Consider the following 27,934-nt stretch of genomic DNA (forward strand, 5'->3'; position numbering starts at 1 on the left):
GCACTCTGCTTGTTGCAGAGCCCTTACCTGGGGAAGGGAGGGATCTGCTACGAGGCTTTTAGTGGTGAGCCCTGTGCGGAGTGGAGTGCAGGCGGTGTGGTGGCAGCTGTGGGAGGCCAGGGAAGATCACCCTGAGGATGCCAGGTCAGAGCTTACCAGAAAGACACCAGGTTGATGGGTGTGCCTTAGAGAAACTTGCTGTTAATTAATGCCATGGGAATAATTGCCTGGTTCTTTCACGGGCCTGGACTGGAGTGTAAAACACGAGCACGAGGCAGAGAAGTCAGCGGAGTATCTCAAAGCAGAGGGCTCACATCTGTCAGCTGAACGTGCTTCTGACATCATGCCAAGTCAGATGAGTGCCCAGAAGCTTCTTTCTAGACCTGGTGCTGGGTGTGGGGCTCTGCTGGTGGTGTGCACCTCAAACGGAGCACAGGAGGAGTGCTCCTTGGTACCTGGATCAATAGGTGAGGTTTGGAAAAGGATCAGGAGGATTTTAAGAAGGGAACTCAAGAGACCAGGGATGAGGAACCAGTACAGGAGGAGGTGGAAGGAGAAAATAAGTGGGTAGTTTGGCAGAGTGTAACTGTTGAGTGTTGGGATGGAGGTGTGAGTGAAGGCTAAGGGTTGTTTTGTTTCCTTTGAGCTGAAAATCTGGTGGTGAGGGAACTGTACTGCACAGTCCATCAGCTTGTACGCCGATGGGATCGATCCCTCTCAGGAGTGGCTGGGGTATTACCAGCTTTGCATGAATTACTGATGGCTTTGGGAAGGCTCTTCAGCCGTTCTGACACAGAGTGCTGCTGGTTTCTGGGAATGAAGGAGCTGGTTACTTCTGAGAGAAGAGGTTTTCTCAAGTGTTTTCTGTTTCCTCAGGGTACCGAGTCCATTAAGATGGAGAATGGGCAGAGCACAGCAGCGAAGCTGGGGCTGCCTCCCCTCACACCAGAACAGCAGGAAGCTCTCCAGAAAGTGAGTAACCCCCTGTGACTCTGCTGCTTCTGGCATTCCTGTTTGTTTGTTCTGTGGGGTTTGTTTCTGTCTGTGGTTTGGTTTTTCTTCAAATGAGCATCTGTTACCCGTGGTATGGAAGGGAACTCACCTCCCAGGAACACGTGCTGTGTCTGGATCCACGCTTTCATTTGTGCCCAAGAATGACCTGGTTTAGGTTACAATTCATAGGTGCTTTCTGGGGAGCATGATTTGGGGTTTGCTGCTGGGGTGGGGGGAGTGGTTTTAACTTTAAAAAACCCCAAAACACAAGTAAATAACATCTTGAGATCCTGTTGTAGTTCTAAGACAGTCTGCGACTGGCACAACGTTACCGTGAGGAGCAGCCTGTCCTCCACAAGGAATAGGTGGCTGATACCCCACTATGCTCCAGCTGGTCTTTCATTCTGTTCACACATTGCAGAATATCTCTTGTTTTTCCCTTATATCCCTGCCCTTGTGGTTGTAAAGAGACCCAGTAGCATCCAGCGAGCGTTTCCGACCCGCTTGAGCCAACCTGCTTCCATCTCGATAAAACCCCAGTCCCGCTCTGATTTCTGGTGGTTGTTGGTCCTGTTCTATACAGCTGGTGGGGAGGTTGCTGCTGCCTTCTGGCCCACTCCCCTGATGGGAGGGAGCGATGCCTGGCTTCCTGAGAGGAGAGCAGAGCTGGGAAAAGGGGTAGAAAACCAACCCAGGGCGCGTGGGAGCTGTGGGTAGGCGTCCTCTGTCCTCTGGCGAGGCAAGTCCTGCTGTAGGTAGGCCTGGTGTGAATGTTCCCGTGCTGTTGAAGCTGCTTGTGTGTGTTGTTTGGCTCACGGTGTGAAACGGCCTCGTTTCCTCTGGCTTCTCCTAGCTGACAGATGTGAATCCCCTTGTCCGTTTCCAGGTTTCCGAAGCTCACGCCTCAAATCCACGGTTTAGAGCCTGCTGCTCCCTGGCACCTCCCAAACACGTACAGCCATGGACAGCAGGTGCCTGAGGGGTTGGCTGAGTGTGTTTGTACCCCCCCCTGGGAATAGGCACGCCTGTGGGGCTTAGGTTTGCCTTGGCAAAGAGCCTCCCTGTCAGCACCGCTGGGTGTAGAGCTTGGGCTTTGTCAAGAACCAAAGAGCAAGACAAATCAGCCTTGTGTCTGCAGGCTAGGAACCAGAGGAGGAGAGCTGGAGCATGGTAGTGAGCAAAGGCAGAGGGCTCTCCAGGCTAACTAGGCCAGGCGTGATGAGAGGGGGAGTGCCTGGTCAAGAGACTGGATGTGGGGATTTGGAGCCCCCTTCCCTTTTGTAGAACCTCTTTGTCCAGATGCTCTCTGAGTGGAGAGGACTTGAAGGAGGCTCTCTCTGTCCTGCCCTCATCCCAGCAGGTAAGGTGCTATGGTGGGACCTAAGGGGCAGAGGGCGGCAGAGGGGGAAACGCTGAGTGTGTAGTGCATGCTGCTTTCCTAACCCTGTGCCTGCTGCAGGCAGAGTCCAGCCAGTCCTCTGCTCGAGCCTTGTGCTGTACTCAGGGCTCACCACTCCGAGGTGTTAGTAAGCTGTTGGCTCATGTACAGTGCCGTAGTGCTGAGGGCCACTGGCAGCCCACTCTGGCTCAGGGGAGCTGTGGTGTAGAAGCAAGCATCGCTCCCTGCGCGGCGGTGTTGCCCTCTGACTACAGAGCCTGTGTTTCCTCCTAGGCAAAGAAGTATGCGATGGAGCAGAGCATCAAGAGCGTGCTGGTGAAGCAAACCATCGCCCACCAGCAACAGCAGCTCACCAACCTTCAGGTGAGAGACCCTCTGAGATGCTCCTGCTGTGTCTTACTCTCCCCAGCAAGGTGGAGTTCTTTTTGCACTTAGAAGCAGAGCACAGCCCTGAGCCAGCCTGGAGCCAGACACACGTGCTTGTGTTTCCACAGGGAAATCGCAGTAGAGTCTCTTCAGCCCTGTTCAGAACCCCCTTCGCTCACCCACACAAATTGCCCCTGGATTTTGCTCATTCCAAGAGTCAATTTTCACACTTTATCTCCCTCTGCCTGGGCAAACGCTCCCTGAAATGCCAGCTGCCAAGGAGCTGGCTGTGGGGTTTGCTTCTGGCGTAGTTGAAGGTGGTGTCTGGGATGAGGGGGAGCTGTGTCCTCTCACCACTCCTCTGCCCAAGGAAGGGGTGCCCGTCTCTCCGGCGTTACTGACAGTGCCCCCCCCTTCCCCAGATGCACTCTCAGTATCTGAGAGGCTGCTGGTGCTTCCTGCTGATGCTGGAATGCACTGGGAGAGCCCTTAACTGGTGTTTGAAGCTCCCTTCCTCCAGAGGTTGCTTGAAGGCATCTCGCTGCGTTCTGCTGCAGGTTGGGAAGCCCAGAGTAACGTTTTGGGGCGCTGGGCGTTGCTCACAGTCGCTGTGGAGGTGCTCACCCATGAGGCAGCTCTGGCTGCTCAGGGCTGTGCCTGCTTTTGAGTCTCTGACCTAGTTGAGGGGCTCCTTGTTAAAATGCTGGGGGTGAATCAACGACAGTGGTTGCAGAGGTTACTATTGCCTTGAGTCCCCCCTCCTGGGAGAAGACCCTGCTTCCTGAGGCAGTGGCCAGCAGCACAACTCCACCCTGACCTGGTGGGACTGGAATCTGCAGGGTCCCAGCGCTGGACAGTCCTTGGGACCAGGCAGTGAGGGGCAAGGAAGGAGAGGCCTCTCTCGCAGGTTCCCTGTGCCGCCGCTGTGCTTGAGTTGTTACAAACAGCCGTAGTATGCTCAGCTCCAACAGACTGAACTCTGTCTTTACTGTCTTTCAGATGGCAGCAGTGACAATGGGCTTTGGAGATCCTCTCTCACCTTTACAATCGGTCAATAGACATATTCACTTCTTCTTGGGCACTTTGTCTTAGTCAGGGCCTAGAGTGGGGGAAGTATGTAGTGGTGATACAATGCTCTTAACTCAACCCAGCACAACCCTCCCACACACCCACCTGTTATGGACAAGCACAACAAGCAGAGGCAAAGTGTAAACTCCCCAGAGGAAGACCCTAGGCTGGGTGCAGTCTGCTGTGACACTGGCAGTCGGGGGCCTGGAGTCAGTTGGCAAAGAAAGCTTTTAGATTTCCAACAGTTCTGAACACACCTGTGCAATTGTGGGAGCTGCATTTCTAGGGACGCTGCAGTCCTGAGGTCCTGACCTAAATCTGACTGCCAAGGTAACTCTCACATGGGCGATTCCTTACGAGACCAACTCACAGCGCCGGAGACCTGGCAGCTGAGGTGCTGGGGAGGACTGGGGCACTGTAGGCTTGCAGAACATGTCGTAGCCCAGATGTAAGACTGCTCGTTACTCTCTGTGTTTCCAGACTAGGTGAATACGGGGGGATTCCAGTGAAGTCAAAGCAGGATGGAAGTAACAAAACTTGCAGGGCTGTTCAGAGCACCTGTGCAGCCCTTTAGTGCTGGAATTGCTAATTGGATGCCGCAAAGATCTTAATTACCTGGGACCACCCATCCCTTTTCCCTAAACGTGTTGGACAATGGCCACTGCAGAAGGTCTCCTATAAGCTCTGCATGCAAAAGTTCATTTGTAAATTCAATTGTAAATTGGGAAATACTTCTCCATCTTGCTGGAATGTGATATTTCTGCTGGGTGTAAGATGTGAATGGAGCTTTGTACTCCAGAATGAAAGGGGTGCTAAGCCAAAATAGACCTGTTCTTCCTCCTTGAGCACTGCCACAGTGGGTAATGTGTCAGCAGGGGAGCAGAAATACACTCTGGGGGGGTACCTGAGTTTGGAAAGGAACAGAAGCACACGTCCCGATGAGAATTTGGCTGGTTTCTGAGCCCTCGTGCCCAGGAGACCTCTGCCAGTCCATGGAGATGGTTATGTGATCCCTCGTGCCCAGGAGACCTCTAACCATGGAGATGGTTACACGATGGTGTAACTCCATCCATTTTCTTCTACAAAAGAGCAGTAAAACAGCTCATGATTTGCAGCTGGGCAGCAGATGAGAAACCCATCCTGATAGTGCAACAGGAAATGTTGGCTTAGCCTCAGGGCACAGTCTGTGTTGGAATCCTTTTCCTCAGACCTTCCTCCCTCTCTGGGGAGTCTGGTGGGACAGAACCTAGCAGCAGGAGTCTGCTCTGAAGCACGTGGCTGTGGTCCCTCCCAGGGTAGCTAGGCACCCTGTCCTCAGCAGATGCTGTGTCCCACAGCCCATCAGGAGTCTGGAGAAGGCAGGCAGACCTCTGTCCAACACTTGTTGACGAGATCCATCAGTTCCCACAGGAAGGAATCGCAGCCTGAGCTTCCCATTGCAGTCTCTTAGTGCCTGTGGTTAAAGCTTCCCAGCTCCTTAGTCCTCCAAGCGTTCCAGCTCAAGATTCCCTGTCACTTCTCCAGGACCAGCACAGTTCCCTGGTGCTGCTGTGTCAAAACTGCAGCCAGAGGAGATGCTTTTGCATCACCAGCTGTGTTTGAAGGAGCACCCCGAGAGGATGTTTTGGCTTAAAACATCAGCCTAAAACAGCCTTGGTAAGCACTTAACAGCAGTGCTGCCTCCATAAAGCTCCTGTGTGAAGGTTGCTGAGGCTTTAAACTCCACCTGAGTTCCCCTGGGGAAGCAGTGAGGTTTGTAGTGCTGAGTGCCTGACGCTGTGTGTGCTTAGTTCACAGGTGGGCGTCGCATCACTCCCCTAACTCGGTGCCTCTGGTGGCTGTTAGTGATCCACACGTGCCTGTAGCCATCACGCTGCCTCAGTTTTGCCTCTCCTAGGTCCAGATTTCTAACGTGTTGCTGGTGCAGCAGAGTGCTCCTAACTCCACCCCACCTAATGTGTTAGGACCTCTGCAGCAGGGTAAGACGCGGGGTTCCTCCTGTAAAGGTCGCTGCCAGGGGAGAGGACAGGCGCCCTGGTTGTGCCTGTGGCACTGATAACCCAAAAGAAGGGTCTGTCCTCCCTGCTCATGCCTACACCCCCTTCAGAAGGTGAAAACTCCTCCCTCTGCCTGGCACGGGGCTGCAGTGTGGTGTCAAGAAGGCTCCTAGTTACACACCCAGTTTTACCGGGGTCTGTGGCACCGTGGGTGAGGCACTTGGTTCACTCAGACACTTGGGGTGAGGAAGGTGATGGCCCTGAACCCATGAGCAGACACACTGCACAGCCTGGGGGGCTGATGGCCAGTGGCTTTCCTGCACCAGAGCTGGGAATGTGCTGGAGAGCCTGGGAGACGACACGTCAGCTGCCCTGCCTGCACACGTGCTGTAGTCTTCCTGGTCACAGCACGGCAGAATAAATTGAGAAGCAGCTTGTTTTTAACTGTGAAACACTTAAACCAGGCCCAGAGGCAGCTTAGACTCCTTCAGGAGCAGCAATATGGGGTGAGAACCCTTCCTCTTCATAATATCCCCCCTGTATTGCATAACAGGAGTTGAACTTTACAACTTGTTCCCTCCTATGGTCCAGGTCACTGACAGGCAGATGAGGGAGAAGGATTCCTTCAGGCAGATGAGGGAGAAGGATTCCTTCAGGCAGATGAGGGAGGAGGATTCCTTCAGGCTGGTGAGGGAGGAGGATTCCTTCAGGCTGGTGAGGGAGGAGGATTCCTTCAGGCAGATGAGGGAGGAGGATTCCTTCAGGCTCCATGAGGGAGGAGGATTGCTTCAGGCTGGTGAGGGAGAAGGATTCCTTCAGGCTCTATGAGGGAGGAGGATTCCTTCAGGCTTCATGAGGGAGGAGGATTCCTTCAGGCTCCATGAGGGAGGAGGATTCCTTCAGGCTGGTGAGGGAGGAGGATTCCTTCAGGCTGGTGAGGGAGGAGGATTCCTTCAGGCAGATGAGGGAGGAGGATTCCTTCAGGCTGGTGAGGGAGGAGGATTCCTTCAGGCTCTATGAGGGAGGAGGATTCCTTCAGGCAGATGAGGGAGGAGGATTCCTTCAGGCAGATGAGGGAGGAGGATTCCTTCAGGCAGATGAGGGAGGAGGATTCCTTCAGGCTGGTGAGGGAGGAGGATTCCTTCAGGCTCTATGAGGGAGGAGGATTCCTTCAGGCTCTATGAGGGAGAAGGATTCCTTCAGGCTCTATGAGGGAGAAGGATTCCTTCAGGCTGGTGAGGGAGGAGGATTCCTTTTAGGCAGATGAGGGAGGAGGATTCCTTCAGGCAGATGAGGGAGGAGGATTCCTTCAGGCTGGTGAGGGAGGAGGATTCCTTTTAGGCAGATGAGGGAGGAGGATTCCTTCAGGCACAGCCCGTGTCCCACACGCTGCCCCTTCTGCTTTGCCCCTCGAGCTGCAGCCTCCCCAGACCCCTCAGAACTCGCTGTGCTCCTTACAGTGGGCAGCTCCCAAAGGCCTTGAGGAAAGACCCCCCGAAGGGCAGCGTGGGGAAGGGGTGTCTGCCCAGAGCTCCCCGCTGCGCTGCCGGGCAGGGCGAGGGGCACCCAGGGTAGGGCTGTGTTCCCCTGCTCTGCAGCAGCCTGCAGCCCCCACAGCTTCCCCTCCACCCCGAGCAGGGAGGAAGCCCTGTGCCTCTCTCCAGTCGCTGTAACTCAGTCTTGCTGATCATAGGGAGCTACAGAGACCCAACGTCTGCCTTGGTCCCAAGACATCCTGCCAGGACATGCAGGGACAGGTCTATTTTGTAGGCAGGGTCTTCCTAGAATAATGTTCACCAGTGGTAGCGATTCCAGGACCACAGTAAGGGTGAAAAATAACTGAATATGCTGTTGTTTTGGATACCTGCTGTAAGAAATGTCTGGATTTGTCTTGCAAACAGGTTTTCAGGCATACTTAGGAGAAAATAGCACAGAGACCTTCTCTGCACCGAAACTAAGGGCCGAGTCTTTGGGGGCTGCACCACTATCTGAGCCAGTAACGACAGGCAGTGATAAGTACTAGCACCACACACTTGACTAAGATGTTTCCTTTAACCTTTTTTTTATTATTATTGTTTTATTTTGTTTTGTTTTATTGCTTTGCTGTTGAACTGTGCGGTGGAAGTGGTGCCTAGTACTGGATCTCTACTGCCTGGGGCGGGGGGGAGGAGGTGGTGTGTGATGCTTGAGGGAGTGGGGAGGAGGTACCCTGATCCTTTGCTGCCTGGGAGGATGGGGAGGAGGGGGGAGGGATCCACTAGGTGCTGCCCAGGTCGGATCTCTTGCTGCCCCGTGCGGGAGGGAGCGGGAGGGGTTGCTGGTAGTGAGCAGAGCGGAGACCTTTGCTGCCTGGAGGGGAAGCTGTCCCAAGGAAGTTATTTCCTCCTCCCGCAGGCCTTGCTGGAGATGTGGTCAGGCTGGGGAGGGTCAGACCTTGTCAGCGGGGTTGGAGCCCATCAGAGCTGACTGCCCCTGGGCGGGAGCTGTACGGCTTCATCCCCCCAGCAGCCCGTGCCTCCAGCAGGAACACACCTCTGTACCACCACGTGTGCCAGGCTGTGCCGCAGCCCGGCGAGGAGCTCCCTGCTGCTGGGTCATAGCTCCTGGGAGGGAAGGAGGAAGGGAAGGAGGCCCTGGTGTCCACGGCCACCCCCGGGTCTAACCAGCCAGTTCTTCTTTCCAATACAGATGGCAGCGCAGAGGCAGCGCGCCCTGGCCATCATGTGTCGTGTGTATGTGGGCTCCATATACTACGAGCTGGGAGAAGACACCATTCGCCAGGCCTTTGCCCCCTTTGGACCTATAAAAAGCATTGATATGTCCTGGGACTCGGTTACCATGAAACACAAGGTTGGTTAATGGCCCCTGAGTCACCTGGTTTTCCTTTCTCCGAGGCTTTCCTGCACACAGCCAGAGGAAGGAGCCTTTAGCCTCTGGAGAACAGGCTGCTTGTAGCTCTGACTCCCAGCTGAGCACTGGGAGCTGCCTGCTCTGCTCAGCTCTGCAGGATTCCAGAGTGGGAAGCAGATGTGCACGGGGCTGGTGTGCACAGAAGCTGCCAGACAGCTGCAGTCCTGTGGGCAGAGCCCTTTTGCTGCTGGCTCTCTAAATACCAGAGGTTCTGGGAGCAGTTTGCTGCCTTAATAAACAGCTGAGGCGGTGGCAGCAGCAGTGTGGCACGTGGGAAGTGGTGGCTGAGCTAGATGTGAGACGAGGTAGGGCTGGTGTGGTTCAACAAGCCTGTCCTCCTGTCCTAGGGCTTTGCTTTTGTGGAGTACGAGGTGCCTGAAGCCGCCCAGCTGGCCTTGGAGCAGATGAATTCTGTCATGCTGGGGGGGAGGAATATCAAGGTGAGTAGCAGGTGCTCTGAAAACTCTTACTCCTCTGTGTGTGAGCAGTGGGTTTGTGCCCAGAAATACTCCCCATAGTACAGTGGTATGGAAGATAAACGGGAGTCCGTTACCTGGCAGCACACTTGTTACTCAGCCCATCTCATACCTGGTGGCTCTGGGTCCCTGTCTCTCTGAGGAGAAGCCCCCAGTGTGCTAACTAAACCTAGGGACTTGTCCTGGTAAGCTGGCTCAGTTTTCCCACCCACACACCTAATAGATGCCTCTTGAGGACAGAACAAAGGTGGTTGTTGTTATTTTCATCACCTCCTTCGATTGTTACCTGTGTGGATGGTGGATCAGTGGCCTCAGGCTCTCATTGTGCCCATTGGTGGTGCAGCAAAGAGGCACAAACAGGAAGAGCAGAGGGTTGTAGCTGTGTTGCTCCAGGCACTGAGGAGATCTCAAAGGTGAGCTGTGGGGGTTGAAACAGGGAGAAAAGTGCTTTTATCTCACATGTCAGTCTCTGATGCACTCTGGTCAGCTGTCTGATTTCCAAGGGGGTTTCAGGAGCTTCCAGAATTGCCTGGAAAACGGGAGGGAGAGAGCAGAGTCTGTCCTGGCTCTCAGTGCTCCAGGGTACATCCCACAGCAGAGCTAAACTCCTGCCCTTGGCTGATCACAGCCTTACCGGGCAGTCGGGCTGTGTGAGTCACGCTGCTGCTCCTGAGAACAGGTCAGGGACTCTGTGCCTGTTGTCTGCAGGTTGGGAGACCCAGTAACATAGGTCAGGCACAGCCCATTATCGACCAGCTGGCCGAGGAGGCGCGGGCGTTCAACCGCATCTACGTGGCCTCCGTGCACCAGGACCTGTCGGACGACGACATCAAGAGCGTGTTCGAGGCCTTTGGGAAGATCAAGTCCTGCACACTGGCCAGAGACCCCACCACAGGGAAACACAAGGGCTACGGCTTCATTGGTGAGGCGCCTGGCTGCTGCTTGTGGCAGGGGGGATGCTGCTGGGACCATCCTCGGCTGGGCTGGGCTGGGGGGTCGTGGGGTTGGTGTTTGATTCTGGGGGGAGAATAAAACAGTCCTGGGGAGAGTCCAGAGAAGGGCAACCAGGCTGGGGAAGGGGCTGGAGGGCAAATCCAGCTTGGAGAAGAAGAGGCTGAGGGGAGAACTTACCACCACCTACAGTAAATCTGGAGCAGGTCTCTGCCTGGGGTTAGGAATTCATTAACAGCCAGGTACGGTTACTCACTGTTAGGTAGGTTGAGAGGTCTTGCTGTGCTGGGTGTTCCCAGCCCTGATGGGTGTTCCCAGCCCTGCTGGGTGTTCACAGCCCTGCTCGTGTGGTCTGGGGGGTGAGGTGAGGGAGCACTGAGGGTCTCCTCACCCGAGCAGTCGTGTTCTGCAGCTCACATCACAGCTGGGCAGGGGGAGAGCAGTTGGTCTCAGGAGTGAGAAGGATCCCTTGAAACATTCCCCTTCCTCTCTGCAGAGTATGAGAAAGCTCAGTCTTCGCAAGACGCCGTGTCCTCCATGAACCTCTTTGACCTGGGGGGTCAGTACCTGCGCGTGGGGAAGGCTGTGACTCCCCCGATGCCGCTCCTGACGCCTGCTACACCCGGGGGACTACCCCCAGCAGCAGCTGTCGCTGCAGCCGCCGCCACGGCGAAGATCACAGCGCAGGTGAGGCAGAGGCTGGTGGGACTCCAGGCAGGGGTGGTTATTGCAGCCCTGACCAAAAGAAGCTCACACACTGGTGCAGCCAGCTAGTCCAGAGGAGAATCCTCAGCCATACTGTATTCCCTGGGCATCCAGGCAGAAGGTCGCCCTTGACACTCAGGAGGATCTGGGCTGGGCACTGGGGAGGCTGCAGCTGGAGTGCTGGGTCCAGTTCTGGGCTCCTCAGCACCAGAAGGACATGGGGGTCCTGGAGCGAGTGCAGAGAAGGGCAACCAGGCTGGGGAAGGGGCTGGAGGGCAAATCCTCTGAGGAGCAGCTGAGGGAGCTGGGGGTGCTCAGCCTGGAGCAGAGGAGGCTGAGGGGAGACCTTCTCCCCACCTCCCCTGCCCTGCCAGGAGGGTGCAGAGAGGTGGGCGATGGTCTCTGCAGCCAGGGGACAGGAGATAGGACAGGGGGCAATGGGCTCAAGCTGCCCCAGGGCAGGGTCAGCTCAGCTGGGAGGGCAAAGTTCTTCCCTGGCAGAGTTGTGGGGCTGTGGCACAGGCTGCCCAGGGAGGGGCTGAGTCCCCCCCTGGGGGTGTTGAACAGAGGGGAGATGAGGTGCTCGGGGAGCTGGTTCAGCTCAGGATGGGAATGGTTGGACTGGATGATCTTCAAGGTCTTTTCCAACCTGGTGATTCTGTGATTCTGTTATTCACACTCCTGGCATCAGTTGTGTGTGAAACAGCTTACTTAAGTAAGAACATAGATAGCTGTGGTCTGTAGGGGCTTTAATTTCACCTTTTCTTCTTAAACACAAGCTAATGAGTAAACTCAGCAGAGCTTGGAGGTCACACATGTGAGAAAGAAAGTTAAGCCAGAGATGTAACAGTGGCTCTGCAATCAGAGCTGCAGCCTTGGTCTGGAACTGGGAGGAGGAGAGGTCCCCACCCTCTACCAAAGCTGTGGAGAGGGAGGTGTTGAGTGGCAGAGACAGTTAATGTCCTGCCAGTCGCTGAGGAAAGCCAGTCTTGTGAAGGAGGATGAGGGGGCTGAAGCTGCTGGGGAAAGTTCCTCTTGCCATTCAGGTAGAAAGCAGGGACAGCTCATGAGCAGAGAGCAGGACGTGGTGATGCTCTCACAGCCCTGAGTGCCTGTGTGAGTGCTTCCCCTTCGTTACAGGCCCACTGGCTAACAAGGTGTGTGGGGTCGCTGGTGGGTGCAGAGCTCAGGCTGGTGTCCACCAGGCTATGGTTATGCTTGGGGCAGCCCAGAAAACAGGCACCTGCAGAGCTTGTTCTCACCCCAGGGGTGGGCACAGACCCCAAACGAGCTCTGAAGGAAGGACAGCACGCTCAGGGGGAGCAGCAGTGCAGAACACGGGGTGCTGAGAGGAGCCCGACCTCCCCTGCTCATCCCACTGGAGGCCTCGTTAGGAGGGGAGACCCAGACCTGAGTGTGTCCCATCCACAGGGCTGGAGCTGGGGACCCTGTGAAGAGCTGCTGGGGCCAGAGCAGCAGGGTGACAGTGGGTCTGGAGATGCTGAGGCAGGAGAGGAGGAGAGATGGCAGGGAGCTCGCTGGGGACTGCTGACCTCTGCTCTGCTGGAGAAGTCACTGGCAGAGAGGTCTCACTTCATCTCCAGCAGCCTTCCTCCAGGCCTCTTCTTCCTCCAGGCCTCTTCTTCCTCCAGGCCTCTTCTTCCTCCAGGCCTCTTCTTCCTCCAGGCCTCTTCTTCCTCCAGGCCTCTTCTTCCTCCAGGCCTCTTCTTCCTCCAGGCCTCTTCTTCCTCCAGGCCTCTTCTTCCTCCAGGCCTCTTCTTCCTCCAGGCCTCTTCTTCCTCCAGGCCTCTTCTTCCTCCAGGCCTCTTCTTCCTCCAGGCCTCTTCTTCCTCCAGGCCTCTTCTTCCTCCAGGCCTCTTCTTCCTCCAGGCCTCTTCTTCCTCCAGGCCTCTTCTTCCTCCAGGCCTCTTCTTCCTCCAGGCCCCTTCCTCCAGGCCTCACACTGGGCATCAGGGGAGTGCTGACAGATCCAGCTGGCAGCAGGTAGCTGAGCTGTGTTACTCCTGGTGAGGGGAACTGGGACGTCACTGGGGTGTGGAGTGAGGAACACACGCAGCATTTAACAGCAGGAGACAAGACGCTGTGTCGAGGGAACAAAGCCTTTGAGTTCTGTGCTCCCTGGTGTCAGGGCTGTACAGGAGCCCTGTGGAAACAAGGAGGAGAAGGATCTCAGTACCAGTCATGAGTAAAGCCTGGAAAGCAACTGAGGCAAAGATTGGGATCCCAGAGTGTGTGTTGGGCACATGAGAGTCAGTAGTTTGTCGAAGTGTTTTACCATGTGACTCGGGGTTCCTCTTGGCTGTTGTTTGATTTCTAGAGTTAGGGTGCTGGTAGAAGGTGTAGAGCAATACTGGGGGAACTGGAAAGCCTGGTATGCAGGAGGAGGCTAGAGAAGTTTGGCTTGGTGTAGCTGTAGAGGAAGGCTGAGGGTGCACTGCGTTTTTGCTGGTGTAGAGGCTGTGTGGAGGTGAGGAGGGGATGGGATGGGATGGGATGGGATGGGATGGGATGGGATGGGATGGGATGGGATGGGATGGGATGGGATGGGATGGACAAAGGGCAGTGGGTGTCAAACTGCTGGGGATGGAGGCTGGAAGTTTGAATAAAGCTCCAGAAACGTGCTGAGTGGTGGCAGTTGTGGTGGTGAAGGCTCCGTGCTGTGCTGCTGTCTGCAGCTAAAGGGTGAAGATGAGAGGTTTCTGGGTTAAACAGATACAGAAGCTGCAGCTTGTGAAAACAGCAGCACGGGCTCTGCTTTGCCCTGCCCCTTGTGCTTGCAGCCGTGTTTTGAATGTCAGTCTGTCAGTCAGGCAAGGGTTCTCCTTCAGAGACCGCTGAGAGCTCCCTCAGCTGGCCTGTGCCTGGCCCAGCAGCCCTGGGGCCAGCGTGGGGTGCCGGCTGCTGCCCAGCTGCTTGGATACATCACATTCCTGAGCATCAGCACACAGCTTGGCCCGTGTAGAAGGTGCAGACAAGTGAGATTCCTCTTGCTCTGGAGTGGCCTGTGTCTTTCAGTCCCTGTGCTGAAGGAATCTTTCCAGGCAGGAGCCTGCTGAGCAGTGTGGGAGGGTGGGTGAGACTCGGGTTGGGAGGGAACATTGTCCTCCCAGGGCTCAGTGTCTCACAGCTTCTGCATTCCCCTGCCTGAGCCAGGCAGAAACCTTTCCCCCTTTGCAGCAGAGCAAACACCAGCTCTGCCTGGTGCTCCTTGGGTGTGAAAGAAGCTGAGGCCTGGCTGGCTGCACCCACAGCACAACGTCCTGACCCGGAATTAACTCTGCTGTTTGCCTCTCTCTGTCTCTTGCCTGGCAGGAAGCAGTAGCAGGAGCTGCAGTTCTGGGCACGCTGGCGACCCCGGGGCTGGTGTCCCCAGCACTGACCCTGGCCCAGCCCTTAGGGGCGTTGCCACAGGCTGTAATGGCAGCACAAGCGCCCGGGGTGATCACAGGTACGTGTGTCTGCGCTGCCTTTCCTCCCTGCAGGGCACCCTGCTCCACAGCTGGGGTCAGGGCTGGGGAGAAGGGCAAGCTGAAACCCTCCTGCCCCCCTTCCTTTGTCAAGAGCTGCTTGTGCCTTTCATTTGCATGAGAGGAATTGGCTTTGGGGTGGGATAGATGGGATGGGGGGAACTTCACTGCAGGAGTGTGTCAGACTCTGGAGGGCACTGCAGGAGTGTGTCAGGCTCAGGAGGGCACTGCAGGAGTGTGTCAGACTCAGGAGGGCATCACACTTCACAGCAGGAGTGTGTCAGGCTCAGGAGGGCACTGCAGGAGTGTGTCACACTCAGGAGGGCATCACACTTCACAGCAGGAGTGTGTCACACAGCTGATAACTGTGCACAACCCTGCACCCTTCTCCCTTCCCTCTGGGCATGTGTATGCTGTGTGTGTGACTGTGTGTGTGACTGAGTGTGTGTGCGCTGCCCGTGTGACTGAGTGTGTGTGTGTGTGTGTGTGTGTGTGCCTGTGTGTGTGTGTGACTGTGTGTGTGTGTGACTGAGTGTGTGTGTGTGTGTGCCTGTGTGCTGGCTGTCCTCTGCCCCCCAGTCTCTGTCAGTGCAGAGCAGGTCCAGCCAGATGTGCCACCATCTGTACAGCTGTTGTGGCAGAGCATCGTTTCCCTGTGTGACGAGGTTGTTGTCCACTTCCAGGTGTCACGCCAGCCCGACCGCCCATCCCCGTCACTATCCCACAAGTGGGAGTTGTCAACCCCATCCTGGCCAGTCCCCCAGCGCTGGGGCTGATGGAGGTGAAGAAGGAGAAGGAGGAGGAGGAGGTGTTCCAGGAGTCGGAGAGGCCGGAGATGCTGAGCGAGCAGGAGCACATGAGCATCTCGGGCAGCAGCGCCCGGCACATGGTGATGCAGAAGCTGCTCCGCAAGCAGGAGGTGGGTTGGGGGCTCTGCCCTCAGGGGCAGCTGGGGGCACGCAGGGTCCTGGGCTGGGGGCTGTCTGGACGTGCTGCAGCTCTGGGGGTGGGGGTGTGAACCCCCAGCACAGCTCTGGGGGGTGTGTGAACCCCCAGCACAGCTCTGGGGGGTGTGTGTGAACCCCCAGCACAGCCCTGGGGGGTGTGTGTCTGAACCCCCAGCACAGCTCTGGGGGGTGTGTGTCTGAACCCCCAGCACAGCTCTGGGGGGTGTGTGTCTGAACCCCCAGCACAGCTCTGGGGTGTGTGTCTGAACCCCCAGCACAGCTCTGGGGGGTGTGTGTCTGAACCCCCAGCACAGCTCTGGGGGGTCTGTGTCTGAACCCCCAGCACAGCTCTGGGGTGTGTGTCTGAACCCCCAGCACAGCTCTGGGGGGTGTGTGTGTGAACCCCCAGCACAGCTCTGGGGGGTGTGTGTGTGAACCCCCAGCACAGCTCTGGGGGGTGTGTGTGTGAACCCCCAGCACAGCTCTGGGGGGTGTGTGTGAACCCCCAGCACAGCTCTGGGGGGTGTGTCTGAACCCCCAGCACAGCTCTGGGGGGTGTGTCTGAGCCCCCAGCACAGCTCTGGGGGGTGTGTGTGTCTGAACCCCCAGCACAGCTCTGGGGTGTGTCTGAGCCCCCAGCACAGCTCTGGGGGGTGTGTGTGAACCCCCAGCACAGCTCTGGGGTCTGTGTGTGAACCCCCAGCACAGCTCTGGGGTGTGTGTGTGTGTCTGAACCCCCAGCACAGCTCTGGGGGGTGTGTGTGAACCCCCAGCACAGCTCTGGGGGGTGTGTGTGAACCCCCAGCACAGCTCTGGGGGGTGTGTGTGAACCCCCAGCACAGCTCTGGGGGGTGTGTGTGAACCCCCAGCACAGCTCTGGGGGGTGTGTCTGAACCCCCAGCACAGCTCTGGGGGGTGTGTGTCTGAACCCCCAGCACAGCTCTGGGGGGTGTGTGTCTGAACCCCCAGCACAGCTCTGGGGGGTGTCTGAACCCCCAGCACAGCTCTGGGGGGTGTGTCTGAACCCCCAGCACAGCTCTGGGGGGTGTGTGTGAACCCCCAGCACAGCTCTGGGGTGTGTGTGTGAACCCCCAGCACAGCTCTGGAGTGTGTGTGTGAACCCCCAGCACAGCTCTGGGGGGTGTGTGTGTGTGAACCCCCAGCACAGCTCTGGGGGGTGTGTGTGTGTGAACCCCCAGCACAGCTCTGGGGGGTGTGTCTGAACCCCCAGCACAGCTCTGGGGGGTCTGTGTCTGAACCCCCAGCACAGCTCTGGGGGGTCTGTGTCTGAACCCCCAGCACAGCTCTGGGGGCTCTGTGTCTGAACCCCCAGCACAGCTCTGGGGGGTCTGTGTCTGAACCCCCAGCACAGCTCTGGGGGCTCTGTGTCTGAACCCCCAGCACAGCTCTGGGGGGTGGTTTGGGCTCCCTGCAGCACCCCTATGTGTCTGCACAGGCTGCTGCTCCTGTGCTGCTGACCCTGTCTGTGGCTCTGCTCAGGGTCTGTGGGCTTCACAGGGTCCCTGGTTTGGCTGGGGGTCTCTGGTTCCGCTCTCTGCAAACCCAGCTTAGAGTCACAGAACCTTAGGGCTGGGCAGGGCCCCCAGCGCCCACAGGGTCCCACCCCCTGCCCAAGCAGGGTCCCTGGGACAGGGGCTGGGATCTCTCCAGAGAAGGAGACTCCACACCCCCTGGGCAGCCTGTCCCAGGGCTCCCTCACCCTCACCAGGAAGAAGTTCTTCCCCAGACTGGGGGGGGGAACTCCCTGGGCTCCAACTTGAGCCCATCGCCCCTTGTCCTGTCCCCACACACACTGAGCAGAGGCTGCCCATGGCCCCTGGGTCCCACCCTTCAGCTCTTGATCCCCATTGATCAGATCCCCTCTCAGGCTCTTCTCTGCAGGCTGAACAGCCCCAGCTCCCTCAGCCTTTCCTCCCAGGGGAGATGCTCCAGGCCCTTCAGCATCTCTGTCCCTCCTCTGGACTCTCTCCAGGAGATCCCTGGTTGTCTGATCCCAGGGAGCCCAGACCTGGACACAACACTCCAGGTGGGGCCTGAGCAGGGCAGAGCAGAGGGGGAGGATCCCCTCCTGTCACCTGCTGCCCACACTCCTCCTGATGCCCCAGGATCCCCTTGGCTGTCTTAAAGCACAATGGCCTTTGCCTTGGGATTGCAGAGACAGGCACATCGTTGGGCTAATCTGTCCCAAACCATGGAGTCTACCTTTTCCCCACAACCTTCTGCTGCAGGACCCAGTTCTGAGGTGTTTATTAGGGGAAATGAGTACTAGAAGAAGTCAGGACACCAGGCAGAACAGTATCTTCACAGGGTTATGATTACTATTTCTTCTAGGCCTTGAAGGAGCTGTAGTGATAATCTCATCAGGCTGCCTGTTTGGGGATGACCAGGGTTTTGTTCCTGTGCCTGGCTGAGCTGCCTGACACAGAGTCCTGAGCTTTGGCACTGAACAGGCAGCCTTCCCCCTGTTTGCAGAGCAGGGGTGATGCTGGGTTCCTCAGAGAGCTCTGGAGTGCTGTGTTCAGAGGGCACGTGGCTCTGAACATGTCACTGAGCTCTGTCTCAAGTTCCTTGCCCAAGGAATTCAGCTCCTTTGGCATCCTGGCTTGAGAACAGCCCAGCAGTGTCAAGAGTGCCTGAAATTCCACCATTCTCAAAGCTGCTCAGCATTCCTCACCTCTAAGTACCCTTCTGGTTCTGCTGCTCTTGGAAAGGGCCCTTGGAAGGGTGAAGAAGAGCTGGGGAAAGTATTTTAAAGGTACATGGAGCCTGAAGTGCTGCCTCTGCTGGGCTGGGGTGTGGGCAAGGCCAGAGCCAGGGGAAGGGATGTGCTGGAGCTGAGTGTGCCACACAGGGAGGGGTTCTGGAGTCTCCCATCCTTGGAGATCACAGAATCCCAGACTGGGCTGGACTGGGAGGGACCCCAAGGGTCCCAGAGCTCCAACCCCCTGCCACAGGCAGGGACACCAACCTCCAGGCCTGGAGCTACACAAGGTTGCCCAGGGCCCTGCCTGGGCAGGGGAGCTTGGAGCAGGCGACCTCCAGAGAGCCCCTCCACCATCAGCATCCAGGGAGGCTCAGTCACAGGGGCCTTGATGGGAGGACACGTGGGAGGTGGGGGGCAGGAGCTCCAGCTCGTGTGTTGTTCCACCCTCAGCCTGCTCAGCCCTCTGTTGTAAGAGGTCCAAAAAAGAGGGCTGGAGGAACCCCAGCCACAGATCCAGCCTGGGAGAAGAGCTCCTGGGGAGCAGCCCTGTGAGAAGGACCTGGGGGTTCTGGTAGATGAGAAACTCCCCCTGAGCAGCAGTGGCTCCTGCAGCTGGGAAGGGCGATGGGATCCTGGGCTCCATCAGCAGAGGGGGGGCAGCAGGGACAGGGAGGGGATTGTCCCTCTCTGCTCTGCCCTCCCCAGCTGGAGTCCTGTGTCCAGAGCTGGGGCCCAACACAAGGAAGATGTGGGGATGGTGGAGAGGGGTCAGAGGAGCCCCGGGGATGCTCAGGGGGCTGGAGCAGCTCCCCATGGAGAGAGGCTGAGGGAGCTGGGCTGGGTCAGCCTGGAGAAGAGGAGGCTGTGGGGGGACCTCAGTGCAGCCTCCCCGTCCCTGAAGGGACCCCAGGAACAGGAGGGGAATGGGCTTGTTAAAGGGCAGAGACTGGCAGGACAAGGGGGATGGAGTGAAGCTGGAGGAGGGAAGGGGGAGAGGAGAGATTGGGGGGAAGTTCTGTGCAGAGAGAGTGGTGAGGGGCTGGAAGGGGCTGCCCAGAGAGGGGGTGGATGCCCCATCCCTGGGGGTGTTCAAGGCCAGGTTGGCTGGGGCCCTGGGCAACCTTGTGTAGCTCCAGGCCTGGAGGTTGGTGTCCCTGCCTGTGGCAGGGGGTTGGAGCTCTGGGACCCCTGGGGTCCCTCCCAGCCCAGCCCAGTCTGGGATTCTGTGGCTCTGTGAAGAGCTGGTCAGTCCTCCAGTCAATCCCAGAGCACAAAACAAACCACGATGGGGGTGGTAGAGGTAACACAGCAAAAATAACTGCCCAGTAACACCAAAACCAGCAGCACCATAAAAATCACAGAGGTCTGCAGGGTCTGCAGCCCTGTGCCTCAGAAAAGCCAGGGGATGGCACACAGCTCCTCTGACTGAGGGCAGCCACAGCCTGTCTGGGCTTTGGCTGCCTCGGAAGGATTCGTCCTGATTTGCCCCAGAGAGCCTGGGACATCCTTGGTGTGGTGGAACGTGCTGCTTGTGACACAGCACTGGAGCAGCTGGGGCTGCTCAGGCTCGTGCAGGGTCTGGTGTGGCTTCACAAGGGGAATCTGTGTGTCTCAGGAGTGTTCACCCCCCTGTCCCTCTCTCTGCAGTCCACTGTGATGGTGCTTCGCAACATGGTGGATCCAAAGGACATTGACGACGACCTGGAGGGGGAGGTGACAGAGGAATGTGGCAAATTCGGGGCTGTCAACAGGGTCATCATCTACCAGGAGAAGCAAGGAGAAGAGGAGGATGCTGAGATCATTGTCAAGATCTTTGTGGAGTTCTCCATGGCCTCAGAGACTCACAAAGCCATCCAGGCTCTGAACGGGCGCTGGTTTGCGGGGAGGAAGGTGGTGGCAGAGGTGTACGACCAGGAGCGGTTCGACAACAGCGACCTGTCGGCATGAACTCCACCTGAAGGACTTGGGCCCTGCCCCCTCTGCCTGCCTGGGGGTTTTTTAGCTGCTCCAGGCTGGGCACAGCTCTCTGTGATGTACCTGTAGTTTGGATAAAAGCTCAGAGAAAGCTGGTGTGATCTGTGTGTGTTCCAGGGGCTGGTGTCTGCCCAGCCCTGCCTGGCACGGGCCTGGCCTCATCCCCCTGGAAGAGCAGGGCTGGAGCATGAAGAGGAGCTGCTGCTGCTGCTGCTGCTGCTGCTGCTCCTGCTGCTGCTGCTGCTGCTGCTGCTCCTCCTGCTGCTGCCACACACTTTGCCACGTCAGCAGCGCTCGGGTCGAGATCCCGCTGCCCCTCCTGGGGCTGGAGAAGCTGCTCTCCTCTGAGCTGGGCCAGAAGTGGCTGGGGAGGAGGAAGGAGACGCTTGGTAAGGGGGTTGGGCAGCACCCACGAGCGCTGCCGTGCCCACAACAGGGAGGGTGGTGCTGGGGGAGCTCTCCTGTGGACCCACATGTTGTATGTGGTCTGGGACGTGGGTCAGAGCCCAGCAGGGCCTCTCCAGGGTGTCCTGGACCCCCTGGTTTTGTTGATGGGTCAGTGCTACCCTGCTGACCCTTCATGTGCCCACGCAAGGGAGCAGGTCAGGCAGCCAGGCTGAGGATGGGGATGTGCTGGGTGCAGCTCCCAGGGGCTCTGTGGAACCAGCACCCAGCAGCACGGAGCTCACCCTGTGCCTGGGGGACCTCAGGGTTCCCAGCTGCAGGAACACTGACAGGGTTGAGTGTGGAGTGGGAAGGGAAAGAGCTGGTTATTTTAAGCACTGAGGGGTGTGAGGAGCTGCTGCCTCCCTGCTGCACCTCACCAGTACCCAGTGCCCAGAAGAGGGGTTCGGGGGGGGAACCCAAGGCAGAGTGATCCCAGCAGAGCTCCAGAGGGAATTCTGAGCTGAGCCCAGGGTTCAGGGGAGGATCCCCAGGCAGAGTGATCCCAGCAGAGCTCAGGAGCAATTCTGAGCTGAGCCCACAGCTCCACGTGGCTTCTACACTCAGGGCTCCCAAGTGAAGCTTCTGTGTTTTGCTCAAACAAAAGAGCTGTTCTTCTGCTGGGGGGTAGGAAAGTGCTTGTTTGTTTATGGCTAATCTGTGTTTGCTTCTCTTGTTCTGCTGTTGCCTGTCAGCTTAAATAACCTGTCTTCCTGTTTCTAACCTGTTTCTTCCCTGTTTCTAGCCTCTTTCTGCCCTTTCCTCCCTGTTTCTAGCCTCTTTCTGCCCCTTCTTCCCTGTTTCTAACCCCTTTCTTCCCTGTTTTTAGCCTCTTTCTGCCCTTTCTCCCCGTTTCTAACCCCTTTCTTCCCTGGTTCTAACCTCTCTGCCCTTTGTTCCCTGTTTCTAGCCTCTTTCTTCCCTGGTTCTAACCTCTTTCTTCCTGTTTCTAACCCCTTCCACTGGCACTGGAACTGCCACCAGTGTTCCCACTGGCCTCTGGCGCCCGTGGGGTGCCGGTAGCCCCCCATCACCCCGGGTTCACAGCAGCAGCTTCTCTGCTGCTCTGGGTTGTGGTGCAGGAGAAAATCCACCCCGGGGGGTTGTTATTCCTGAAGAAAACCAGGGGGCTTCTCCCATGGCTGAGCTCTGCCTGGTGTCCCTATTCTGCTGTTTGCCCCCCTTCTCTTGGCTGGATTTAGGAGGAGGGGGCTGGGGGTCTCCTTGTGCTGCTGCTGGCTTCAAACCCAGAGCAGATCACAGAATCACCAGGTTGGAAAAGACCTTTTAAGATCATCCAGTCCAACCATTCCCATCCTATCATGGAATCCTAGACTGGGCTGGGTTCGAAGGGACCCCAAGGATCTCAGAGCTCCAACCCCCTGCCACAGGCTAAACCCGAGCACTCCATCTATCAGATGAAGACTGATGTGAGGGGAGAGCAGAGGTGGAGGAGGAGCAGAGGTGGTGGAGGAGGAGGGGTGGTGGAGGAAGAGCAGAGGTGGAGGAGCAACAGCCAGCACGGGAAGCGCATGTGGCAGCCAGTGTGTGTGGGGACGGGACAAGGGGCGATGGGCTCAAGTTGGAGCCCAGGGAGTTCCCCACCAATCTGGGGAAGAACTTCTTCCCAGTGAGGTGAGGGAGCCCTGGGACAGGCTGCCCAGGGGGTGTGGAGTCTCCTTCTCTGGAGAGATCCCAGCCCCTGTCCCAGGGACCCTGCTTGGGCAGGGGGTGGGACCCCATGGGCTCTGGGGGCCCTGCCCAGCCCCTGTGACTCTGTGATTCTGTGTGGGTGCTCAGCTGAGCTCGCTCAGGTGCTTTGTGATTCCAAGAGACCTCGTGCATTCATCTTAAACTGGTTCCTGTCCATTCCTGTGGATGCTGCTCCTGCTCTGCCCCCCCAGCTCTGAAATGCTTCTTCCCCAACGCTGAGGCAAATCAGAGAATAAATCCTGCATGTCACAGAGTCACAGGGCTGGAAAAGCCCTTTGGGATCATCCAGTCCAACCATTCCCATCCTGAGCTGAACCAGCTCCCCGAGCACCTCATCTCCCCTCTGTTAAACACCCCCAGGGGGTGACTCAGCCCCTCCCTGGGCAGCCTGTGCCACAGCCCCACAACTCTGCCAGGGAAGAACTTTGCCCTCCCAGCTGAGCTGACCCTGCCCTGGGGCAGCTTGAGCCCACTGCCCCTTGTCCCATCTCCTGTCCCCTGGCTGCAGAGACCATCGCCCACCTCTCTGCACCCTCCTGGCAGGGCAGGGCAGGGGGGAGAAGGTCTCCCCTCAGCCTCCTCTTCTCCAGGCTGAGTGTGTACTCTGTCTGTGCCCCCAGTTTGGGACCTGTGTGACACTGTGGCTTTTCAGGGCTGTTCAGTGCTGCTCCCTGCATGGAGTTTAAATCCTGTAAATCCTGTGGGATACTGGGGTGATTCCTGCATGGCAGACGAGCAGGGGGAGAACAAATAACTTGGGAAGTACCAGTCTGGAGTAGAATAGATCCACAAGAAGGTGTTTCACCACCCCACTGGTACCTGGACACACTGTCTGTCCGCAGCATCTTCATTCCAGGTCCATGGGTCACTTCTCAGTAGGAATCGGGGCCCGTCCTGGTCTGTCTCAGTGTGCTGGAGGTGATGCCTCTTGTGTGGATCTCCCTGTCTGTGGCTGGTGTGCTCTGGGAGAGACAGACAGAGGGACAGGACACAGGCTGCCTCAGCCTGCCCAGGGCTGCTGGGGAAGGAGGACTGAGCAGGGCCAGGGCAGGGTGCTGGGTGCTCGTGCTGCTGAGACAGCGATCCCGCCGGTGGCACCGGGCAGCTGAAGTAACCAGCACTGACAGACGAGGGGTTTTAAATTAGTTCAATGAACTAATTAAGACACCTTTCCCTGGCAGGTCTCTCAGCCTCTCCTGACAGTCCATGCCTGGATCTCCTCAGACCCAGAGGCAAAGCTTCAGCTTTACCCCCCCCGTTCCCAGGGACATGAGACCTCTTGGGGATGCTCCTTTCCTGCAGAGACAGGGTGCCGCTGCTGCTGCAGAGGGATCTCTCTCCCTCTCTCTCTCTCACACCCTTATTTCCTCCTCATCTCACCTCTAACTCCTGGGCACAGGTGGAGAAGAGCTCGAGCCTGGGAGCTGTGGGTCTTCCTCTTTGACCCAGCTTCTTCCCCCGTGTCAGCCTGTCTCAGACCCTCAGTGATGAGAACGTGGCATCCCCACTGTCTGTGAGTAAATACCTGTGTGACCAGCAGCTTCTCTGTCTCCTGGCACTGGACACATCCAGAAGGTCCCTGTGGTTTCAGCTCCCTGGGGTTGCCTTCTGTTCTGGGTGAACTCCTACTCCATCACATCCAGTCTGTGAACTCGGGCACGACTGGGCTCCTTGTTCTTTGCCCTGCACGTGACCTATTGCTGGTGCTGAAGTCCAGGCAGAGCTGGTAATGAAACCCTTCTCTGAGCATCACCGGCCCCTCCTCTTCCTAGAACACAGAACGGGGGGATTCCTGCTGCGTTTGGGTACAAACACTGTGAGACGACCCAAAGTTTCACAATTCCCTGATCCATCATCTCTCAGTCCCTGGAGTCACCCCGTTTTCCCAGTCTCAGAGGTTTCTGGGAGCACTGCTGATGCCTTCCCGATGCTTTGCCCAGAAAATGGGGCCCACGTGCTGCCTTGGGGGGTTCTGCCCGAGGCTGCTCTGGGGTGCTGGGCTCTGCCTCTCACACAGAATCATCACTGGGTTGGAAAAGACCTTTAAGATCACCGAGTCCAACCGTTCCTGTCCTGTGCTGACCCCCATCCCTGAGCACCGCATCTTCCCTCTGTTAAACACACCCAGGGTCTGGGGCTCAGCCCCCTCCCTGCTCCACACAGTGTGTGTGAGGAAGCACCAGGTTCAGTGAGGAACGAGCCCTTATCTCTGCAGGATTTCCCCTCTAAGAGCTGGGGTGGGACCCAATAGGTGGGACAGGCGTGTTTGGAGAGGCAGGGGTGTGTGTAGGGACTGGGTGAGGCAGCTGGGCTGGAGGTGGGAAGTTGAAGAGGTGATAAATGAGAAGCAATAACCAGGCAAGAGAAGGACCTGGGGGTGCTGGTGGGTGACAGGGTGGCCATGAGCCAGCAGAGTGTCCTGGGGCTGAGAGAGCCAGTGGGATCCTGGGGGGCATCAGGAGGAGTGTGGGCAGCAGGTGACAGGAGGGGATCCTCCCCCTCTGCTCTGCCCTGCTCAGGCCCCACCTGGAGTGTTGTGTCCAGTGCTGGGCTCCCTGGGATCAGACAGCCAGGGATCTCCTGGAGAGAGTCCAGAGGAGGGACAGAGATGCTGAAGGGCCTGGAGCATCTCCCCTGGGAGGAAAGGCTGAGGGAGCTGGGGCTGTTCAGCCTGCAGAGAAGAAGACTAAGGGGGGACCTTATTCATGTTTATCAGTATCTTCAGTGTGGGATGCAGGGGAATGGGCAGCCCCTTTCAGTGTCTGTGGGGACAGGACAAGGGGCAGTGGCTGCAAGTTGGAGCATAGGAAGAACTTTTCCCCAGTGAGGGTGAGGGAGCCCTGGGACAGGCTGCCCAGGGGGTGTGGAGTCTCCTTCTCTGGAGAGATCCCAGCCCCTGTCCCAGGGACCCTGCTTGGGCAGGGGGTGAGACCCCATGGGCTCTGGGGGTCCCTCCCAACCCGGACGAGGGATTCTGTGGCTGACGGGCGATGAGGAGGCAGCCGGGGCAGCCGTGGCAGCCGCGCAGGGTGGGAACAAGGACCGCGGCATCGTCCTGCCCCGGGCTGCGCCCCGCGGGCACCGCGCGGCTCAGCGAACGCGGGACGGCGCCGGGGCCGGACGCTGAAGGTTTAAACCCGCTCGGCGACGGTCGCTGCCGGTGCCGGATGCTCCTTGGCAGCCTCGGAGCCTCCGGGGCACCCCCGGGCCCCCGGCTGCCTTCGCGGGTCACCGGCAGCCGCCTGGGCGGAGGGAAGGGGGTGTCTGGCCGAGTCCTTCTCCCGAGGGTTGAACCGGGACCCCGGCCCTGCGGCCGCCGCTCCTCGGGGGCAGCACCGGGGCCGGGAGCCGCTGCCCCCGCGGCGCTGCCCGGCGGCTCCGGGCCGGGCGGCTCCCGGGGCGGGGGGGAGGGGGGTCCCGGGGCGGGAGGTTCACCGGGCCGGGCGGTTCCCGGAGCGGGGGGGAGGGGGGTCCCGAGGCGGGAGGTTCACCGGGCTGGGGGGTTCCCGGGCCGGGCGGCTCCCCGGGCGTGGGGGTTCCCGGGGCGGGGGGTTCACCGGGAGGGGCGATTCCTGGGCCCGGCGGTTGCCTGAGCGGGCGGTTCCCGGGCCGGGCGGTTCCCGGAGCGGGGGGGAGGGGGGTCCCGGGGCGGGAGGTTCACCGGGCCGGGCGGTTCCTGGGCCGGGCGGTTCCCTGAGCGGGCGGCTCCCCGGGCGTGGGGGTTCCCGGGGCGGGGGGTTCACCGGGCCGGGCGGTTCCTGGGCCGGGCGATTCCTGGGCCCGGCGGTTCCCTGAGCGGGCGGTTCCCCGGGCGGGGGGGGTCCCGGGGCGGGAGGTTCACCGGGAGGGGCGGTTCCGGGGGCGGGAGGTTCCTTGAGCGGGCGGTTCCCGTGCTGGGCGGTCCCCGGGGCTGGGCGGTTCCCGGGCGCGGGGCAGGGCGGGAGCGGACTCGGTTTCCCAGAGACCCTCGCGGGGGGGCGGTGCGGCCTCAGGAGCCGACCGGGCCCGGGCGGGAGCGGCGGGGCCCGAGGGCGGCGGCGGCTCCTCAGGCCCCAGGGGCAGCGCGGCGGGGTCAGACCGGACCGGACCGGACGGCGGAACCGGGGCCCGGCGCTGTGCGCCGCCGGAGCACCCGCCCTTCCCCTCCCCTGGCCGCTTGCCGGGCCCTCCCTCGGGCAGGCCCCTTGCCGGCGCGGCGGCGCCCGCCCCTGCGCGTCCGGAGCCGGTGGCGGCCGAGCCGGCGGCGCGATGCTGCGCTGCATGCCGCCGCTCTGGCGCTGCAACCGGCACGTGGAGGCGCTGGACCGGCGGCACTGCTCGCTGCAGGCCGTGCCCGAGGAGATCTACCGCTACAGCCGCTCGCTGGAGGAGCTGCTGCTGGACGCCAACCAGCTGCGGGAGCTGCCTAAGGTGAGGCCGCGGCCCGCGCCGGGCGGGCCTGCCCCGCTGCTCCGGCGGGAGGCCCCGGCAGGGCGGCGGGAAGGGGCGGCCTCCCGCCGGGACGCAGCTCCGCTGCGTCCCGGCGGGAGGCCGCCCCTTCCCGCCGCCCAGCCGGGGCCGCCGCCGCTTCCCCGAGGCCGCTTCCCGGGCGCTGCCCCGGCCTACCCGGCAGCGGCCTCGTCCCGGCTGCGCCGCTCTCCTCTCCCTCGGGGGTCCCTCGCTTGCTTGCCCGGCGGTGTGGAGGGCTCCTCTGCCCGCGCCGGGGAGGCCGCTGAGGGGAGCGCGGCCCCGGAGCCGCGGGGGTCCCGGCCCAGCTCGTTAGAGGCGGCCGAGGCCCGTGCGGTCGGTGCGGGGGCCGCGGCTCGGCTCAGCCCCGCGGCTCCGCGCGGGTAGCTGCACCCAGGCGGCATCGCTCAGGGGTCCGGGGCGGGCTCAGGCCATGGGCCGCCAGCCCCTCCTGCCCGCGGTGCTCCCTGGCTCCGTGAGGCCCGTGGAGCTGCCATACGCCGTGGCAAGGCCGTTTCTCCCTGGAAGCGGAGGGCTGGAGGTCTTGGGGGCAGCTGCCGGCCTGACCCCAGCGTCTCCGGCTCCCACAGGGTTTCTTCCTGCAGGGTGGGTCTGGCCCCAGCCGCTGGGTTTGGGTTCAGCAGGGACCGAACCCGCAGTGTTCCTGTTCCTCTGGGCAAGCTGGGGCGTAGGATGCTGCCAGCGGGAGCCGGGGCTGGAGGCTGCCCCTCGGCTGTGCTGGATGTGGGGTGTTGGGGAGGCGGCTCTGCCACATCCCCCTGGAAGCTGTGCTGCTCTTAGAAGGTTCAGGAGGGCTGGAGCCAGAGGAAAGTGTTCGGCTGTAGCTGGTTTGGGTGGGTGCTCATCAGTGAATAGAGACTAAGTCACTTTTTATTAAAGAAGCTGAGAAATAGGGCATTATTTCTTGCCTTAAAGTTCCTTGCTGCAGGACTGGGGTGTTGTGAAACTTGCCATGAAGTCTGGAACGAAACCAAGGCCAGCAGACCCGAAACGGGCTCTCGGTTCGGGTCGGTTCTGTCCCACGGTTCGTGAATTCCGACCCAAACTGATTCTCTGGTGCAGAAACAGCAGATTCTCCACCTCCTGATGTGTCTGGTGGGGGTTTTTTGCTCTCTCTGTCTTCCCAGCCTTTGAGTGACCACGAGCCAGGTTGCTTGTGGGCTGCAGCTGCAAGGGCACGTGGCTGAGGTGCGGAGACACGGGTGTCCTGCTTCACCAGCTCTCCTGCTGTGCAGCTCGGGATCTGGTTATACCAGGACGTTTCTCAAACTAGTGGAAAATGAGTGTTGCAGGCAGGTCGGGGCTTAGGGA

At 59.2% G+C, this 27,934-nt stretch overlaps 2 protein-coding genes across 3 annotated transcripts in view; both read left to right on the forward strand.

The window, feature by feature from the left end:
* The window catches only part of PUF60 (poly(U) binding splicing factor 60), a 31,998-nt gene extending 11,908 nt beyond the window's left edge, over positions 1-20,090 (forward strand). Inside the window, exons 2-11 of one of the 2 annotated variants that reach the window (XM_084279940.1) lie at positions 877-972; positions 2,666-2,755; positions 3,758-3,808; positions 8,512-8,673; positions 9,081-9,173; positions 9,918-10,131; positions 10,657-10,847; positions 14,199-14,334; positions 15,037-15,272; positions 19,673-20,090. In XM_084279940.1, coding sequence (XP_084136066.1) covers positions 877-972; positions 2,666-2,755; positions 3,758-3,808; positions 8,512-8,673; positions 9,081-9,173; positions 9,918-10,131; positions 10,657-10,847; positions 14,199-14,334; positions 15,037-15,272; positions 19,673-19,972 — 1,569 coding nt within the window. In that variant the 3' untranslated portion in view covers positions 19,973-20,090. The remainder of the gene's footprint in view (positions 1-876; positions 973-2,665; positions 2,756-3,757; positions 3,809-8,511; positions 8,674-9,080; positions 9,174-9,917; positions 10,132-10,656; positions 10,848-14,198; positions 14,335-15,036; positions 15,273-19,672) is intronic. The other variant, XM_084279941.1, reaches the window with a different exon arrangement.
* Positions 20,091-26,404: 6,314 nt separating this feature from the next.
* The window catches only part of SCRIB (scribble planar cell polarity protein), a gene marked incomplete at its 5' end in the record, with an annotated part of 112,919 nt that continues 111,389 nt past the window's right edge, over positions 26,405-27,934 (forward strand). Inside the window, one exon of the mRNA XM_084260511.1 lies at positions 26,405-26,566. Within this exon, the coding sequence (XP_084116637.1) occupies positions 26,405-26,566 (162 nt within the window). The remainder of the gene's footprint in view (positions 26,567-27,934) is intronic.

The sequence above is a fragment of the Gallinula chloropus genome, assembly GCF_964237585.1.
Source record: "Gallinula chloropus genome assembly, chromosome: 2".
Taxonomy (NCBI): Eukaryota; Metazoa; Chordata; class Aves; order Gruiformes; family Rallidae; genus Gallinula; species Gallinula chloropus.